At 34.7% G+C, this 21530-nt stretch overlaps 1 protein-coding gene across 1 annotated transcript in view; it reads right to left on the minus strand.

Moving 5' to 3' along the window:
• Positions 1 to 21530, minus strand: part of DNAJC1 (DnaJ heat shock protein family (Hsp40) member C1) — a 114436-nt gene that overhangs the window by 46300 nt on the left and 46606 nt on the right. The window contains exons 4-7 of the mRNA XM_069776758.1: positions 19426 to 19591; positions 18435 to 18532; positions 17281 to 17374; positions 7306 to 7396 (exon numbers count right to left, since the gene is read on the minus strand). Coding sequence (XP_069632859.1) covers positions 7306 to 7396; positions 17281 to 17374; positions 18435 to 18532; positions 19426 to 19591 — 449 coding nt within the window. The remainder of the gene's footprint in view (positions 1 to 7305; positions 7397 to 17280; positions 17375 to 18434; positions 18533 to 19425; positions 19592 to 21530) is intronic.

Raw genomic sequence — 21530 nt, forward strand, 5'->3', positions numbered from 1 at the left:
AAAGATGAAGGAGTTCAGCATATCCCTTACATACCAGAATGGCTGTCATATTGAAGAAAAAAAAAAAAAAAAAAAAGAGTTGAAGTCACAGCACCCTTGACATAGGGCTCCCAATAACCTATTGAGAACCCAGTTTCACCCCAGAATTTTTGCAAACTACTTTTTAGAATAGGAAAGCACATAACAGTGGTTTAATGGTAACATCATAAAGCATTTTAGATAGGGGAAGTTCAGAAGTTATGTTCAGAAGTAATGATGTACACTACAAAGCCTTAAGTCAGCCAAGCACTGTTGTTCTTTCAGGTGAAGGAGAAAGCAAAACAGATCACTGAAATTATTTCACCCAAACAACAGAAGTCCACAGCAGATACCTAGGAAGAAAACCTCTCTCTTTCATGTTATCTTTTAATTATCAGCAATTCGACTGGCAGCCCAAAAGACAGTTCCGACCTGACATGGTGCTTTCCCCTGAAGAGAATAAGGATCAGGTTTTCCAAATAGTAGATGATGTCTAGACAGCTGAATCCTACATCTGCTAAGGCTTGACAGACAGCCAGGAAGCCAGTGCTGCCACCACCACCACAACCTAAAGCAAGGATGTGTTCGATGGTGCTGACAGTAGCGACAACTGCAGCTGTGACTCAGTTTTGAAACCCAAGTGTTCCCTTAATACTTAGTGTCATCTTCTAATGGTGCTGGCTTTAGACTATCTGGCCATCCACTATAACAGAACAGGCTTTTAAAATGCATTTTTCTCCTCCAGTCTCAAATATTGTTCTAATATTGTTCTGTATAAACCTAACTGAAATGCAGGAAAAACACACAGAAAAATACTTCAGAGGCTCCTCCCAGTTTTGTGACAGCCTACTCAGTGTCCACTGGAGACCCAATCAGACCACTATGCCCTATGCGGGCACCAATATCCAGTGGACCTTAACTATGACCAGAGTTACTGATGCTCATACAGCTAAATGCAGTGGAAACAGTCCTGGTGAAACCAGCGCCTAACTTCAAGCTCAAGAGGATAAATGAGTAACTTACTCTCACTACTATTTTCTGGGAACATTACATATTGTAATTGCCAAGTTACAGTGTAGTAACTTTTCTAGTTTATTAAATAGATTAAAAACAAAAACACAACAGCAGAAAGTAAATGGATAATCCAAGACCATAAGCACTATGGAAACTGGTATCTACCACTCCAATGTAAAATGATCAGTATTTTACATGACTTAAGACTTCTACAGAGTTCTAGTCCTTCTGTAGCAGAAGAAATTTTATCATTTGCTGAATTCATATTGCATGGATACTAATTTTCTATGAGATGAGTATTTTCCACCTTCAGAACTATCAAGTTCTTTACCAGAAGACTAAATTTGATTGTGTATTTAACAAATTAAGAGTTAAAAATGAGATATAATTTGTCCCCTATGTTTGAACAGCATATAAACATACCTATCACTGGGATCCCTAGACTTTAACAGATAACAATTAGCTAACTCTCTTAAAGTACAGTACTTTGTTTCTAAAGGCCTCCAACACTATTCCAGTACTGGCTATACGTTTTACTAGTTCATGGTGCCATGATCTGGGTTTTGAAGTTTGATGAATTACTTGCACCTAATCAGATACTTTGACCTTCCTTGTTAGTCCTTCCACCTTGTTAATAAATTAAGTTTATCAGTGGCAGAATTAATAGTATCTGGCTAGTGGTTATTTGCTTTAAGATATATCAGCTGTCATTTTGAGAAGATAAGGGATCAGCTAGCGTTTTGGATCGAGTGCCATGTAATAAAACAGTGGTGCTTTTTCCATAATAAATATCAGAGGTCCATATTTTAAAGTTTTCTGAAAAGTACATAGTGCTTTTACCTAGCAGTTGATGTAAACGTAAAGAATTCAGAGAATTTTTCACAGAAAAAAATGACTGCTTCATATTTAAAGAAGCAAAAGAAAACAAAAACAAGTACTGCAAAGAAAATATGACACATCAAGCTGGAGCTCCTTCTCTCTGCAAGGCTTCTAAGCTTTAAGCATAAACAAGAATTCAGAGACTTCACAGAAAACATGGTCAAAAGAGACAGTGATGCCTTGAAAAAAATCACACAAAGAAAAGGGACAGACTGACTGGTATCTCATGCGTTGATAAGCAAGAAATATGACCACATGCAGAGGTAGACAGCAATCACCTTTTTGCCAAGTCAGTAAGATACTGCACTGAGATCTCCCTTTCTTTCAACATTGTTCACTTACCTACATAACTATGAAAGACAATAAAAGCATTTACAGCATTAAAATTTGTTTAAAACATGACAGAGAAAAATTCACTTGCATGTACACCACCACCAGATAGAATACATTAAACCTAAAAGTCTGGGAAAAATTGTACTTAGGTTTTGACAGTCTATTGAAAAAATGGAGCAAACTATATTCAATGTTAATGCAAATATGGGGCAAACATTCATATGTTTAAAACATATACATTTCTGTACTCATAATAAAATCAATAGGTTTATACGAATGCATCGCAAGTCAGAGACAGATAAGTACATCTGCTGTACTGAGACCTAGAGGCTAGTTTATTTTTGAGCAAACTGACTAAAAAACATGCTCAGTGAAGAATATATTCTCAACTACAAAAAAACTTCTCACAAGCTGTAGAGTTTGATGTCTTTCATCTGTTTCTCTGAGTATCTAACCTTCCCAAAACTTCCTATTGCCCCCAAATTTCTCATCTCCATAACACGAAAGGGTTAGAAATAAACCTCCAATATTTGAGAGCTAATTTGCCTTCCAACAAACATGTAATGAAACACGCATGCCTCTTTCAGATGAGCCTCATAACACTGTATGTTAGTGGAATATTTTCCTTAAAATCTGAAGCAAGTTTCGTAGGGAGAGGCATCATATAGCCTAGTTGAAACAATTGGAAAAAGCACACGAGCTTGCAGGTTCAAAATCCTTTCAGCAGGCCTGCCAAAACAATCAGTGAAACAGATGATACTTAGTTTGCCATAATTAGGCTTCAGAGGTAACAATTAAGTGATCAGAACATTCACACCCACACCGACCAAAAAAGCATGCATTATATGAATTAATTTTCTCTGAACCTGCCTGTCAGCAAATCATTACTGAGCAGGAATGTGAACACTGCATTTTGGCAGGGATTAATACTAAACACAATTATCCAAGGTATTTGTCAATTATTTGGAAGTAAGCGTAAAGTTACCTTCAGTATAGTGCTAGATTAAATAAATTTGGTCAAAATGGTTTGTAGTGAAAAGAGAAGTACAGGAAGAAGTAGGAATATGGACTGGCTGGTAGTCTGGAACCAATCAAATCAAAAGTATTTTTGAGCATTACATGGTTAAGGACCTTAGGCCGTATCTGCACTTAGGAGTGACTGTGCGCAAGGAACCTTTCATGTAAGAGCTTGCAGTTATGGTGGACAAGCAATCTGAAATGAGCTATCAGAGCAATGGGAACTAAGGGAACTTGTGATTCTGTAAACAGAACAGTAATAGAAGAAACATGATTTTTATAATCAGAAGATGACAAACGCTAGAACACTATATACAAACCCAGGGTTCAATACTTACAGCTACATTGGAAAACTAAATAGAGTACAGAAAATCCATAGAAATTAAGGGCTGAAGAAATGCTTTATATAAAGAAAACCATGAAGAACAGAAGGTATCTCAAGGTTTTCTGATCAATACTGTAACTTGCATAACAAGATGCTAAAAGGTAAAGTGCATCACTGGTACAAGCCATACAAGACAAGTCATGAGAATCAGTATTTTTCACTGATTTTTGCCTGTAAGGGTCTGAAATAAGCCCATTATACTAAATGGTCTAATGATGTCTTCTATCCCTAAGTTTCATGATAAAATATAAAAAGCTACCCAAGCAACATGCTATATTCCAAGCTGTCTGGAAAGGGAGAACCACTAAGCCTAACCAATCTTATCAAATGTATTGAAGGTTTCACTACCACTCTGGATTTTTCATGGCAGGTACTCAGGTAAGAAAGGCATGTCTTATTATAAAGCCCTCTAGAGAGATATAAATACCACTATAAATATCATCATAAAGCCCCAATACAGAAAGAAGGCTAGTCATGCAGCCATAGGGCTAGTAACTTCGTGTTTCAGTTAAAGCTTGAATGATGGGGGATGAGGACCCGCCCCCCCAAATAAGTACTATTCAACATCATTTATAACAAGAAACAAAACAGTTTCTTGCCATGGATTGTTCCAGATGCCTTGTACATCAGGGCAAGAATTCTAGATTTACAATGCAAATATGTTTGGTAACTGGGATGCCAGTGAAGAGTTCACCTGAAATATCTAGCAGGTGCTATTTCTTTAAAAAGACATATTTTAAAAATAAATTTAAGTCTTCATATTGAAGGTCAGGGAAAACAAACATAAGAAGAACAGAAAGTAAGAGAACTACCAAGGCTAAGTATAAAGAAAGAAAACCAGATGCGTTTTCCCCCCAAATGGACGTGGTTGAAAGAAGTACTCCATGCCAGAAGATGACCAGCAGAGCTGCTAGAATTTGTCTTGATAACTACTCAAAGTTTGCAATTTAAGTTTAAAAACTGGCAGACTCATCTGTCCTGACAATATATGCCTAAGTCTTCTCAGTTCAGTTAATACATACTCTCTTTTACATCCCATGACTATGAAGAACAGGACTCTCTGTTGTTACAGAATCATTTCCTGATGCAGGGATTATATGCATGTGTGACACTACAGGACAGAGAGAAGTTAGAAGAAAGTTTATTAATTAAAGCCCTTTAATTTTAAGATAAATTTTGTGTTCTGATATCTACATGTGAAAAGGGCATCAAAAAATATAAGGCAAATCGTGATTTTTTTTTTTTTTCATAAAACACCCAGTTATCTGCGATTCCATACAAAACCGCATTTCCTAGAAACATAAGGTCTGTATTGTAAGTTGCTATAGTTTTGTAAGGTTAAAGTTGTAAAGTTGCTATATTTTACTAAGGTAGTAGTAACAGTTTTGAATGGACTGAGAAGTGATAAGAAACACTGCAAAAGTGCCAGAAAAATAAATCAAAATTGTGCATAATATTGACCTACCAAGAAATTACTTTTTCACACTCCTTAACAAATACAGCATTTCAATGATATCTCAATACTGTCCTCTCTTTCCCACTTTGCAAATTATATTTTCCGCCTCCAGTACCTTTCTCTGGTTTTACTTCAAGCCGCCTACAGAATACAGCACAATTTCAGCAGGAAAGCAGACAGACATGGGGATAAACTACCAATTAGGTCATGAAAAAACAAGCACTGTAAAACAGCTATTGCTAATCCGCAGGAGATACATTTACTCAGTTAGATAGATGGAACTGTTATTATGAACTCGCATTCCACGGATGGTCTCTAAAATTAAGAAGAATGGGGACAAACAAAATGCACATTTGGTGATTTACAACCTTTCTATGCTAATTGTGAAGTGACAACACAGAACAATATAACAAAATAAGCAAATTTAACAGACACTTTGCATGCAAGCTTCAGGAAAAAATTACGTAATTTTTTTTTGCCTACAGTAACATAGATGTATCTCTTGTTCTTCTCCTGGGAGTCTATCTGCTTTTAAAAATAAGTAACTGACAGCTCAAGTGCTGCCCAGCAATAGCACTGGTATGGCTGACCAAATTACTTCCATGCCAAATTTCAAACTCTGCTAATTACAGGTGGTGACTCTCAATCATCCCTCTTGCTCCCTGCCAGCAAGCCTACCAAGGGAGGGCAGGATGCCAGCCAGCGAGTCTGGTAAAGACTGGCCGCTGCTCACGCGAGTGCCCTCATGTCAGCTGGCAGACACGGGGGTCCCACGCCATGTCGCACCCAGTAACATGACAGGGGACAGGGTGGTGCTTCTCTGAGAGGTCAGGGGTGACCTGGAGGGGGACGTGTGCCACACCTGCACCTCTCACATGTGGGCACTGCTACTGGAGGTAACACAAAAAAGTGACTCTCACGTGACACCTGGCGGAGGAGAAATACCGGAAAGTTCACATGTGGTCTTTCAGTGAAACACAGGAACAGGCACACTACAATTTTAATGACTTTATACTTTCACTTGCACTTCTGTTTTCAAAAACTAGTCCTTTTAAAACAGTAGTTCACAGATTTCAATGAAGAGTGTATGCCAGCAATTTTGAACAATGGCAGTATGTTACTATCTGACAATTTAACAAGTTCTTAATAACCTGAGTCAAGACCCTTTTCCAGGGCCCATTTTGTGGCAGGTATCTCAAATATAACGGCAAGCCTCCCTAACAAGCATTAAATGCACTATTTTCGCTAGATTTGGCTTGGGTCCACAACGCTCACTGAGGTGCTGAATGTTATCCATTTTCTCAAAATAGATTCACTTACAGATAAGTTGGGAATTATCACTGAAACTGGATCTCTTTGCTGATTTTAAAAAATTAAGCTATTTATAAATATAAATAAAGCAGCTGTATTTTAAATGCCTAAAGGCTTATGCATACTCAAAGCTAGTAAATTATTATAGGGCATTCAATGCACTTGTCAGAATAAAGGAACTTAAAAGCATGCACTTAAGTACAGTAAATAAAGCAAGCACACGTCCAAACACAGACAAAAAAAAAACTTTTAAAATTGTCTTCAGAAGAGGGTAGGTTTAATCATTGTCAAAAGTAAACAACTGAAAGAAGAAAAGTCACCTATAATTATTCTGAATACTTTATTAAGGGAAATGCTAGTTACCCTCTCATAAAAGACCAGAAAAGGAAAAGACTTTAAGGCATTTATTTCAACAATAGCATGAATCCATCTCCGAAGTCTGCATCCATGCTTTTGGAAATTCAAATTATGTTCAATTTCTAACACAAAAATCAACTCAATATGTACAGAAGAATTATTAAACATTATTTTTAAAAAATATTTATGAAGAGAATACAAGAATGCTCAAAATGCAAGAGGTCACTTCAAAAATGTATGCTTCAAGATCTATACATTTGAGATTTACCCCTCCTGTAAAGCAACATTTCTAGCAAAGTATGCTTTTGTTGCTATGATATAACTATCACCTGTGTTTTATGCTTATGTAGGAACAAACCAGCAGCCTCCTGCAAAATTAGTCACAAAATTAAAAGCTTATTTAAATTTAGCAGCAGTACAGAAATATATAAAGCATGTATTTTATAAAATTATGAAAATGTTTGTTCATATACATCCTGTGCAGTACGTATATCATATTACATCTTTGTTTATTAAGACAGCGGTAAAAACTCACTCTGAAGTGTTTCAAGTTCAGCCTTAGCCAGGGCATCTTCTTTCGCCTTCATTTTTGTTTCTTTATATTCTACATATAATTGTCTGGCATCCTTTAAGAAAATGTTGCAATGGCATTAGCATCCTTATACAAACAAGTTATTGCAATGGCTCTATTTTAAGTTCTCAATTAACCTTGCAAAAAAAATTAAGATACACTTGTTTCCTTGAGTTACAGCAATTTTCAGCACAAAAAGTATTTGTTTAGAATGTAGAATTTTTGTGTAATAAAGGTTCAAATGTAATAGCATTGATATTACAGACTGTGATGATCATTGACAACCTGAAAAGCAAAATGGTTAGAAAAACATTTCTGATCGCTACCTACAGCTTTGTAAGAGGCCATATACCCACTTTGCTCGTATCAGCAATCTAGAAGTTCAAGGAAGAAAGAAAAGTTTTTAATTAGATTAGTGTGTGCAGGGAAAAACAAAGGCAATTGCTAGGCAGTAGTTGTCTTAGTGTAAACTCATTACAACACTAACTTCAAGTTCCAAAATCCAACTTGCTGCCTGCCCCCTCCCCCTTTTTTTAAATCAACTTCTACATTGCTATTAAAGCTTTGAAAATATATATTAAGTTTTTTCTCCAAGGATTAGACTAGATTCTAATCTGAAATCTATTTGTCAAATTTACACATAAAACTAGAAGTCCTGCCACAATTCTCACAATAAGGTACACATTTCCAAAATCTGATGAATTAGTAATTATAGATTTGCATTGAAAGCTTTCCAATATGAACAACCAGACTGCTGAAGTAAGAGGTATGGAGAGTTTTCTTACTCTCACTTACCAGTTTAAGAGATTTCTATACTCATTCAAAAACAATAAATCTATAATAGAAATGCTGAAATAGACAAATTATTATTTTTCATTTCCAAGCATGAAGAACATCTACTGTACTAAATTGATATTAATTATAGTATTACATAAACCTAATTTTAGTTCTTTACAGTCAAAAACATTTTTATTCTTGTTATTACATTAACAGTCCCACTTTTTACATATAAAGTGTAATTTAAATTTTAATGTACAATGTACTGTAAAACATCAGTAAATATTTTTATAATTTCAATTATAATCCCATAAAAGTTGAACAAAATCTGGTCTCATTAAAAATGAAATATGACATCTTGATAAATTTTGAAAATAAAAACTGAGTTAAGCAGTCATTGTTGCTGCCTCTAATGGTAGAAGTCATCCAAAAACATTGCTTCCTGCAAAGATACTACGACACAACAGTTGTTATTTGCGTTATACTGGCATCCACCCCTTCAAAGATACTTGAGGGAGGTGGGAAAACATAGGACAGAATGATGATCCAGCTCTGAGCATAACTTCTTAATGTTTTGGAGACATCTCACTGATACAAGTCAGCATGCCTGAAGAACAACTCTGAAAAATTCCCGCAAAAGTTCAGTAAGGTTTCATCTCCTTCCAAAATACCTCTTCTTACTCCTTATTTGTCTCTACATTTGGGTATGGAAAATGGGAAGTTATGTTCCTCTGCCAGGTTTATGTAGAACACTGCGCACAGAAGAAATTTTAAAGAGTTTACATAACTTTTTGCTGCTGGAATGTAACAGATGAGAGCATCTCACATGCTTAAAGTTTTGGTTTTGGGGGCGGGGAAGGTGGCATTTGGTGATTTTAGTAGAATTGGGGCTAAAAAAACATGTGTAGGTAGAGGAGAAGTACCATTAACAGCAGATACAAAGACTTTGAGGAAACATTCAGTTTCTGTGTTAGAACATTGAATTACAAAATTAGGATCAACACTGGTTCTCTTTTCAGTTTACCCAAAATATGAATTCCCTATCACATACAGAAACTGTCCTTGTACTCTCCAGATCTGGACTATTTGCTTCATTAAGAAACAGAAACAGCCATAAGTGTAATGCTTAACTTCTGCAGTAAGTTTGAGACATTTGGGTTGTGTAGCATACACAGGACTCAGACATACTGATATCCAAAAAATGCTTTTGTTTAAGGCTATGATTTCAAAATGGCTACAATTAACCAGCATTTAAATTTAACCCATTTGACACTGAAAGCCAATATTTGATGCTAAATTCTGGTGTAAAATCCATTATTGCTTGTGGGATCTCCAGACAGCAGACACTAGGGGGTAACTGTCAATCTCTCCAGCACGTCAATCACAGAACAATTGGAAATGTGGCTCAGATGAAAATGAGACACAATAGCTGAACAACAAAGAAAACTAGTCAGAAGCACGTAAATGAAATTTAGTAGTATTGTTGCTTTATAGATATAAAATGGATTATCACTGCAAATGGAGTAATATGCAGGTAACAAAGGCAACATTACTCTTTTATCTTATTAATCACAGTTTATTATGGCTGATACCATAATCACAAAAAAAGGGGAGACTGCACATTTTAAAGCGCACACAAAAATGTATACATATGAGGTAAAGCAAAGAAAAAAAACAACCAAAGAATTTAATCAAAATGGATTTTGAAGATTTGTGGGAGGGATTTGATTTTCAAAAGCATAAGAAAAGGCTCTACAGGTTGCAAAGAGAAATTAAAAGACATACCTGAGTAAAGATTTTAGCCACATACACAAACTATATGGGTATTAGACCTTATAAGTCAAAATGAAAAAACACTGGAAGAGAGTTTAAAATAGAAGACGACTCCTGCCTTAACATAAATAAGCACATTTCAATTTACTCTTCATTAGTTTTCGGTAGTATCAGCCTAAACAGGACTATGCATTTTCAAGCATATTCAGTTTTGGTAGTAGGAGTATATCAAAACAGATTTATGTTCAGATTTTTTACTTTTCCAAAGCGATAAATTTAAGCAGTCATTTTGCTTCAATACAAACATTTTAGGGCCCTGAAAACACTGGCAATATAGACACAGCCTCTTCCAATCTACTGCTCCTTCCCCAAGATTCAGTAATGATTTTTCTTTTAGAGGATCTTTCCCCAAACAACTGAAAATATGTGCAACATCAAAATTTCATACCTGATGTATACTTCACCTTCAATAGGTAATAAACATAAGGAAAACAACATTTTTGTCCTTCAGGGAGTAGAAAGGCACAGAGGAAAGACACACAAATACACAGCTTGGAACTGTTCTAAGTAAAAGCTCCAGCTTACCTAATCAGAAATACTTTGTTCTCATTTGCAGGAGTTTGAGAGGTTTTCAAAAAAGAACATGAACACAAATATATTACTTTTCTTCACCATTAAAGCAGCAACATGCTTGTAGTTAAGCAAAAAGAATAATGAAGAGGGCTAATATATACTCATTTATTATATATGATTTTAAATATACACTTTCCAAAAAGGAACAGAATGAAGTGTATTAGAAATGCAAAATCCTGCTATTAGTATTTCTAAATTATATTTCAACTGCCACGTATAGGATATTCCTGTGATTACCCTCATATTTAACCAAAAATTTCAAAGTGTTGCAGAAAAAAAAAAAAAAAAAAAAATCAACAAACACGTATTTAACATAATTTCAATATTTTAACCACAAATAAGAACCATGAATACTGAAAAATTCTTGTATTTCAGTTCCTCGTTATATCAGTATTGTCTCGTGTCAATAAATTTGAGGTTGCCAAGCCAAAGCTGAAGTTGAGTTATGCAGAAGTACAGAAAGTCCTGATCCTGGACTTTTAAGTTTTTTTTTTTTTTTCTTTGTTTGTTTGGGGGTCTGGGATATTGGTTGGGGGTTGGGGGGGGTGTTTTTTTATTTTGTTTGCTATTTTTAAATCAACGGATACAGTATTTATTCAAATTGTACTAATTCTGTAACTAAAAATTTCACTTTTGAGTAAGACTCAGTCACCCCGGCCTCTCCTTGACTTTTGGGGAGGGTGGTAAGGTTTTGCATGTTTGTTTGCTTTGTGGTTTTTTTTTTTTTCCCCTCCAGTTAATCTTCCTGGCTTTCTGGTCTACCTTAGAAAGACTAGAGATTAGGAGAAATCAGGCAATAATTGGAAACAACTTGTTATATTAGCCATATGTGACTTTTCATTCCAGATTTTGTGACATAATCAGCTTCACATTTTAGTGACCTGGGTGAGGGACTGATACAAACAAAATGCATCCCCCTCAGAATTTACAGTTAACTGGAAACTTTCCTACAAGCATACTTAAGATCAGTATACTGAAATAATTTTCTTTGCATTAATTCTTATTAAATCAATCTACAGACTTAAAGAGAAATTTTTGTATGAAGGTCCTGAACTAATTTTTTGTCTTTTTGACTACAGTGTTTTTGTACCATTTGTACAAAAAAAAAAAAAGAGAGAAAAAGAAGTCAAATTAAAATTACTGCAACATCTGACCTTCAATTTGCTATTTCTACTCAACAAAAATGCCAGCCATTATACCACAGCAAAAACACTCTTTTGATGGGTTTAAAAACTAGTAATATGGTAAGACATAATGTTAAAAAAAAAGTTAAACATTATGACTGATAATTCTCTTTGGCATTTTTACATGTTTACTCAAGGGCAAACTGATAAATAAATAGGAATTGCATTACTTCCTCCTTTATAAACAGATAATCACGCTTTGACCTTGGAATAATACCAAGTGTGGCCAGGCTCTTCAGCTGTGTATAGCCTGTGGGCAGTTGAAGCATAGCTCCCAAGCCTCGGAGGCACCAGGTGACTGACCAGCAGCAGGCTGTGCTACTGCAGTATCTGCTGGGTATTCCACATCCACAGTGGTGAAACAAAGGCAGACAGAAGGGAGAACTGAGGCCAATGCTGCAAGGCCTCCCCGGGACCCATTCACACCCCATAAGACCTCATACCACAACAGAACAGTATCATTAATTGAGAGCCAGTATCGCCTCCTACACATGAGCTACTCTTGGAGCTACACTCCTCTAACGTGTGTGCTGGGATATGCAGGCATACAGTAAGTGATTTGAAGGAGCTGAACAAAATTGGCTGCCACAGAACAGCAGGCAATTAAAGGCAAATTTCTTCCATGTCTTACGTTTACTTAAAACTTTTACTATGCAGCAAAGCCCATTTTGTCTCCAGAGCCTCAGATGGTACCCTGTTAGACACAAATTATTTTTGCTCACTTGTATACACCCAGAATACTTGTTTTACCGTCCACTCTCCTCTGACCTGCTTCTAAGCTTCTAATTGACCTCAGGGTCAAGAGCTTCATCCCTACTTTGGTTCTCCCAACAGCTGCAAAATAGCAAGAAACAGAGCAAATGGGTAATCACTCGTGCCACACATCCTGCAATTGCTCGCTCCCCACAACTTATATCAACATCGGTGCTGTACAGTAAGTCAGAACACGTCAAAACCCTGTAAAGCTGGGAATTAAGGAGATATTTAACCTTACTGACCTGAATAAATCCCTTAAAAAAAAAAAAGCCAAACTCTTTTTAAGGCATATGTTATTAAATGCAATAAATTTTATTTTAATCTCACATGATGATTTTATATAAAGTCATATGTGAAGACAAAAATAACCCACATAAATGTTTGCTGACCTAATCAAATCTTGCTTAAAAGCTAACTTTGCCAAAGGAGATGCCCTGCTGGCAAAGCCTCTTCAGTTTAATGACACATTGCCAATCCGTTTACGGCCAAAGCTGAACCATCTCTAAACAGGTGTTGAAATGTAATCATGGATTAAAAGAAAACCTGAGGAAAAAATGCCAAGAAATTAAACACCTCTGGGTCACTAGTTTGAATCTATTCCAGGCTACTAAATCAGCTACAGTAATTACCATCTGGTAGTCTACATAAAAATAAATTACTGGCCTTTTTGTTTTAATTCACTTCGTGCTACACAAAGGTCTTTATAAAGAAAAGTTTCAATTGTAATTGAAAGCTTTGTTGATAATCTCACTAGGTTATATCCAGTGCAACGACGTATTGAGCTTGAACTGCCTTCTCATTACTGGCAAGCCACCAGAAGTTCTTCCAACAGTTCACTGCTGGGGTGTATGCACTACACCTACACTACTATAGATACAAGATAATAGGAAACTTTATTTTCTTAACAAGAATCCATTTCTGTCTGAAACAAACAAAAATGCTTTCTGCTTCATTACCCTCAGGACAACAGCAGGCTTATAATTTAACTAATAAAATTTCCTAGCACTGACTGGCATTAATGAAATTGGTGTAAAAATAAAGACATTCATTGCTAAGCTTCACCACATCAAGGTGGAAGAAAAGTAATTGATGGGAATACTAACGAACACTCCTATCTTCAGTTTTCTGAAGGAAATATTTTGTGAAGAATAATTAACATATTTAAGACAGACCACTTTTCTGAAGTTATATGTCTGCACATCCAAAGAAAAAACTCTAGTCAGCTGCTTTGGGAATAAACTGCAATTTACATATGACTGTTCTCCCACAAAAGAAAAGTACACTTAACGCAACTGTCTATTCTGTATTACATTCACCATTTCAACTGAAATTCTTGCACACTATATTTAGCTGGTTTATTTCTTTGTAAGAACAATTTTCAGTTCCAATAAGCATTTTAATGGAGTTTTGTTTCCTTTTTTTCCCCCTTTTTCTTTTATTTATTTTTTTAAATATATAGCCTTCTTCCAGGTCATTCTCATGAAAGAGTAAACTATAAATGACCTTAGAAAGAATTTGCATTTTTTTTCTTGAGCCTACATTATAAGAATTAAGCTTGGTAATAGTCAATGTAATTTACATTCCACTTAATGTTTCTTTCACACCACAGATATTTGATTTATGATACATTTTATTTATTCTTTTCCTTTCACTTCTTCAAACAAGTGTAAAGATGCTGTTTTCACCCCCAAATTTAACTAAACTAAATGCATGGATATAAGGACCTATGTAGTCTCTCTCAAAATACAATTGTCAACAGTTTAAAAAAAAATAATCATTTTTTAGTTTCTCTCATCCTTCTCTCACCCATTTTTCTTCCAGTTTCTTGACATAAAATGCAGACTACAATAAAATGGCATAGGCCATCACAAGGGCATGCAAACAAAGCATTCTTCTTCAGCAAAGGCCCACCTTAATTATTTTAAGTGCCTCCTTCTGAAATCTGACATTTTGAAGGAGGAGGGGAAGTAGGAGAAAGACACTCAATTGGATAAATGAGAGCCAGGCATGGGCAGAAGCTCAGCAACCAAATCCTCAGACAGAGCTGTTGTAAGTGGAATATTCACATTAACTAATGGGAGGAGAGATGGATGCTAGGTCTTTCCTTTTAGGAATCAATACAAGAACTGGCAAAAAGTTTAAATTGAACTCTCCTTGTGGTTTTTGTTTTGTTGGGATTTTTTGTTGTTGGTGGTTTGTTTTTGTGTTTGTTGTTTCTTGTTTTGTTTGTTTTTTTAATAAAGTTTCCTTTGAGGAAGAACTTGTGTACACAGGCATGTGGTTTTGTTTCCTTAATTTGAGGAAGCAGTTCAGCTATTTCACTGACAGGGCTTTGAAAAACTCAGTGGCAGAAGCAACGTTTAATTAAAAGTATTGCTAACTCTTACCCTTTTCTGTCGCAAATGGGGTTCATTTAAATATGGATGCATTTTTAGAAGTTAATCTACAATTGCATTAGTTGCAGATGAATGACAGCCAACTTTGAAAATAATTTGTTGGCTCTTAAATGACTGAAGAAATCATTTAGATTAACTCAATAAACAACTAAAATCTGTAGCAGCCATCCTTATGTCAACCACTGTAACACCTTGTTAATTAATTTGCATGTGTAACTAGTACAAATAACACTACTCTGTATCTGTAGGAGTCTTATCTTCTAGATAAGCTGCCCTAGTGATTCTGCTTATACTAGAAGCCTGAAATACTCTGAAATCTCAAGCCTATGTTAGTGTATTACTGAAGAGAAAAGCACTTATATTCAAAACAGGATCTCTGTACCAGGGTATAATCATATAAGTAAAGCTACTTTTTTTGCCATATGTTGATAATTGCAATTAAGGCAGAACTTGCTAAAACTTTAAATATAACTCAAAAAGAGGCCAGAGGTGTCTCTGTCCAGCTAGCTACAATATACAAGGTACCTTTTGCACTATCATTTCAGAAAACATCTCCAACATGAGGTCACTGCTGCTCTTATGCTCTTCAGAAGAGGTAATAATACTTCTTTAAGTATTGTTAAATAATAAGCTACAGTAATTTATTTCAGTATACCTGAAATCATTAATATTCCTAATAGTGAAGATTACTTATATTTTATTGCATTTTAACTTACATAATTGGTAAGTCATCTTAAACAACAACAAAACAAACCCTGGAGTTAAGCAGTAGTGTAATTTAAGTACGGGGCAATTTACTCTAGAACCTCATCTCTTCGCTCCTCCTTGTTCCAAAGCCTTCCTGCTCTGAATTCCTCTACATCATGCTTCCCCTGCCACCAAATCCCCACTTGCTGGTCTCCAACTTTCCACCAGTTATTGGATAGCTTTTTTTCCCACTACCATTAATTTAATGGATTTAAAATCCACCACAAGAGGTATTGGTTATGTGTCTACAAAGCACAAAACATCACTTCTGTTGTATTCATCTTTTCTGCCTATTCTGGCAGACATAGGAGCTGCTTTTTCAACAGCAAATCTGAAACCTGTTATACTGACTTCTTAACAGACTATCTTAGAATCACAAAAATGAGAAAATGACAGCTTAGAAAGATTTTTCATTAATCTTACTATATTCTGTAATATTTTGAATATTTTGCAATTAAGGCAAAAAGGAAAGTACTATAATTATTAAGAAAGCTTCAAAAATGCAGCAACAGCAATTGCTGAACTTAATTCTTTTCCATCTGACTCACCTCAGTGAGGGATGAACATCAAAGCTTAATTTGGATACAACAGTTGACTTAATTAGCATCATCATTTTTGCTTTAAAAACTTGCAGAAAGAGAGGTTTCTTTATTAAAATAGCCACACAGTTCTGATGAAACTTTTAAAAGAGGAAGAGATATTAACTTTTGCATCTCTTTGTAGGAAAAGTTAAAGGCTATAAAAACAGATGCCGAAAGACCAGACTTTATTGCATTTATAACTTTTACAAGCTTTTTGCTAACAGCAAATTATATGCTTTTTCCCACTTGAACACAGACAGAAATTGAACATTGATGCCATTTATACTATCTACACTTCAGAATTAATACTCAATATTTTGGTAGACCAAAGTAAAATCCACCTTGCATTCCCTGATCCATATTCATTAGCAGTGACAAGGGTATTAAAAACAAATGGGTGTATTCAAAGGAAATTAAAAGAAAGACCATGTGATATTAAAAAAGTTATTCTGGTAACTCATCTGACAATACTTACACTGGCTGAATATCAGCTAAATTTTACGGTTTATAGTATTGGATTAAAAAACCCACAACTGTGGGCAAGTCTGCCACATTTATGTTTATCAGTTACAAACATACCTTTTTTACTTTACCTTAGTCATTTCAGGTATCAATTTATATCATTATCCAGTGACTAAAAAAAAGCTTACCTAATCAGAAAAAGTAATTTCACTGTTCCCCCAAATGTAAATGACATTAATATTTGCTATGAAAACATAGATTTGCCTATTTGAGATAAAAATACTTTTGTTAACAGATCGCTTGAAAGACATTGCTACTCCTGATTAGATGGATATATATCACCCCTCTCCCATCATTTATACTTGTAGTTTTGCCTAACAGGAAGTGGTGCTGAATTACTTAGCACATTAAGATTAATATCCATCTAAAATATATTCGTATTTTGATGAACTTATGATATTAAATTTGTCTCCAAAGAGTAATTTTTTATATATATACACACACACACACAGAGTGTGTGCTTGAGCCAAAAAATTCCTAAGAACAAGTGCTATACATCCGATTATGCATAACAACATGATCAAGAAAAATAAAGTGATATAACTTATAACTTAAAATCATTACTATTACCTGGAATAGCCGAGGTAAAGCTTTCACAGTGAGACAGAACCATATTCCCAACTTGCATGGAAGTAAGTCATGCCACTGTGGTTTGTCCAGTACTCTGCAGTCAAATAAAATTGTAAGTTTTTCATTACTGCCACATAAAGTCAGAACTTTCCCGTTATCCTTTAAGATGATTAGCACTTGTCAACTCCTATAAAAATGTGTAACTACATAATATTAAAGACAGATTTTGGATATTTAATTCAACATATCTAACAGCTAACTTCTAATAATTGCTGTATTTTAATCTCTTAAAAGGGGCTCTTCTTCAAGAAAATAAATTTCTAAGCCACATAATCACTTCAATTTAAAAAAACCCAAACCCAAAAAACCTCTCAAGCCTCAACCAAGTGTTCACAAGTGCTGACAACCAGATATGAAGACTGTAGCATAAACAAAACAATACATAAAAATTAATGTCATTTGCAGTTCACTGGAGCATTACTCACTGATGTCATCAGGAAAGACGACAGGCAGAATGGTCTCTGATCTCCATCCTGCATTGATCCAGTTCATGCCCCTGCTGTGTGAACTATTTAAACCCTTTATTTCTTTCTATGAATCAATAGAAGAAATGGTGGTATCTTTTGGAGTATCCTGAAAGTCACTATTTCCCTATGTGTTTCTTAACAAACAATGGTGTTAGAAGCCTTTACCAACACACTTGTTCTTAAGTTAATCAGATAAAAAGCATTAAATCAGACAAGCATTAAAACCCCATTAAAACTCCCTGCTTGGTATGGTAATAAACTAAAGCTTAAATAAACTGAAATTTGTTAATTGTAATCAAAGGCAAAAATCTTCAAAGATGGAAAAAGTTGTAAAATCTTCTAAAATCAACTTGCAGAAATAGTACCCTTCTATAAGCCAGATACCATTAATTCAGCCTTAATCTTTCAATTATTGTTGATCTGCTGAATGAACACCACGCATTTATTTACAAATGAAAACCTGAAAATACATCTACACAGACACACTTGATATCAGCAATGGCTGTTACTACAAATACAGTTATTTTTCTCATAAAATATTTCAGAGAGGCAAGGAGAGTATGATAAACTAAACCACTAGCTGATACAATGTTTTAAAATGCAGAAAACAAGAGAGTTCCTTCCCACCTTTCATTTTTGTCTAGAGCAGCAAGTTTGGCTTCATCTGTACTCCTGCCGCCTGTTTTTTTCTTCTTCTCCCTCTTTTTTCTGCTAAGCAGTTCATCCTTGATGTAGAAAGAACTACGGTTACAGGTTATCATTAACATGTAAACCACAAATGTTACTGGGACTCTTCTGTGAAGGGTAAACAGTAGAGTAGCATTTATGCAAATGTATCTAGGGGTCCTACATGATTAAGTAAAATGATCTATCTTAACAATAACTGTTGCCATGGTATCCAGTCTTTAAACACACATGAAGTCCAGTTCTGTCACTCATGTGTATCTCCATAGCAATCAAAGTTTTCTAAGAGGAGAAAGCATTCAACTTGCCTCCTTTCTCATTCATCAACTTCAATAATGCAGTGGAAAATAAAAAAAGTAAATAGATGCTAATGTATGAATATTTTTCAAATTGTGCTTAGGTTTTTTCCTAGTCTACTAAGTGCAACAAATTTTTATATGACAAAAAATAAAAAAAAAAAACCAAAACATGGTTTATGCTGCTTACCAACGCCTATCCTGTTAACAAAAACCAAACCAAAAAAAGCATTTAGCTAAGAACAAAGGCAAAGCCAGTATGACTTTTAAATGAATAAAACCTGATTATTTTTAAACAACATTTAGGAAAACCATAGACATAACTACAGTAGCATATGATTCTGCACTAATAGATGATAGAAGAGTTTTTACTCCTCTTCTTCCTTCCAGTTAAAAACCAAAGAACCATCTCCTGCTATTTATTACCAATTCTAGAAAAATTAGGTTTTAGATTACTATTTCTGATATGTTGAATATCTCACTCTATAATTATCACCATTTTAAATACAATCCTTTTAAAATATGAAAAATCCAAATTCAAAACAGGGGAACTGGTACAGATCCTTATAATATGCAAATTTCTGCAGGAAATTCAATACTAATAATTGAAGCAAGTTTGATTTATTACCAATACTTACCAGCTGTTTTTCCAGGTAGATTGACCAAACCACAGCATAATGACCCACTGTGAGTATAATGAACAAGAGTAATGCCAGCTCAGCATTGCTCATTTTTCTCACCCGCCTGTAGTAGAATACAGGCTGTCGCCAATCTGGTAGTCCATTGATCAGAATATCATCATACCTACAGTAGCAAATATAACAGGCTTTCATGGACAGCTAAAAATGAAATAAGCCAAACCATCCAATTATAAAACAAAACAAATTATAATCCACAGACTGCTTGAATAATAAACACACAAAAGATCATTTAGTAATTTTTTTTTTTTTAATAGAGCAATGCCTTGTTTTGTCAGCTGCTAGGCTTGCATCTGGAAACAAACAGAATCCAGAACCAAACGCTTGGGAAATGTATCTAGTCTTTTGCAAGAGAGGGGGGGAAAAAAAAAAAAAAAAAAAAAAAGTAATTTGATTGCTCCTGCAACACCCACTTCACACACACACCCCCCCGCCCCACTTCATTCACTGCTGAAATAACAGACTTCTAGAAACGTATATGTGTTCTACCTGCCTAGTAATCAGTGGGCAGGTCTCCATGATAGAAGTAAATAACAAACAACAAACTACTAAATAAGTAGCAAAGAACAAAAGTCTCAAACAATAGAAATCTTTTTTTCTTTACAAATTAAAAGCACAAGTGTTGGGGGAGGGGAGAGGTATTTTTGCTTTTGTTTTGTCCTTTAGTAGCACAATATCCATTAGGTAAAAACGCTGCCAGACTTAAATTCATACCTGACACAGAATGGATGTTAAGTTAAAGGCTTGATTTTGATGTTAGAAAACCAAAGTCACCACAGCTAGACAATTCTGATTTTCTATTTGAAAAGCTGTCTCCAAAATCAATCTGTTTTAAAACTGTTTAATTTTTACTAACACTACTAACTATACAGAAACAATTTAATGACAATTTGACAGTTTTTCTTCACACAAATGTCTTGAAATTTCTTAGTATGTCTGGGTTCTTTTATTTACAGTATGTTATCATCAACTTCAAAATAAACAAACCACAAACGTGCAAAACAGATTTTTCTATTTGTTAACTTTTCAGAGTAAAGTTTCAAACAAAAATCTCTACAGTAAACTCAAAAACCTGTATGTTCAAGATGCACAACCTGTTAATCTTAAATTGAACACAACTCATTACACATTCTAATCACACCATTTCCAGAATTAAATCTGCACTGAAAGGCCTAATTTGGTGCAACACATTGACCAAAATATTTTAATTAAAAATATTCTGAGTTAGTCGCAGGCCTAATTACAGGAATAGAAATAGGGCCTATATTGTCATGCAGGTCAGTAGAACTCAGTAGTAGGTTTTTCTCAAGTAAATTGACCAATCCAGGAATAATAGCGCAGCTGCTAAACTGCCAGTCTTGACATGTAAATCAATTTAAATGCAACAACTGCACTAGCTACTTTGATAGTTATTAAATTGATACCTTGGAGATGTACTAAAAAAAATTTCCACAAGCAAATTCATTTTTTTTTTAAGCAGAAAGAGGCAATGTTTTTCAATTAAAAAAATATATACTTTAATTCAGCACATCTAGAAAAGCTGACTTCTGATAAAACATTTGTTCAAGTTGGCACTATTACTTCCGTACAAAAGATTTAACACTTCAGGATTCTGCAGTGTTCTCAATGCTACCAGAAGTAAAATTCATATTACAAGATTCTATCTTCCATGACAATTATGAGAATACTAAGATTAATATCCATTATTGTAAAATTTGAAGTAATAACTTTTTCCCTTTCCCAGTAAGTCAGAACAAATTAACTACTAATGCCTTAACACAAACTCTGTTCAGAAAAATTGCTTAAGGTGTTACTTCAAAATAAAAACTTCTACTTTTTGTTTAAGAAATAAGTAGAAGTTTTAGCATTTAAAAAATAATGCATCTGCTAAACATTTTATTGTTAGAATACAAGAAAATATTTTAGAAACAAAATAATTTAAAAGAAAATTTGATAACATTTCACAAAAGGTGCTCTTCCTTTGAAAGCCTCAGAGACATATGTGTAGAATCAAGAAAGAATTTTTTTTAATACTACTATAAATT

This window comes from Haliaeetus albicilla, chromosome 2, assembly GCF_947461875.1.
Source record: "Haliaeetus albicilla chromosome 2, bHalAlb1.1, whole genome shotgun sequence".
NCBI lineage: Eukaryota > Metazoa > Chordata > Aves > Accipitriformes > Accipitridae > Haliaeetus > Haliaeetus albicilla.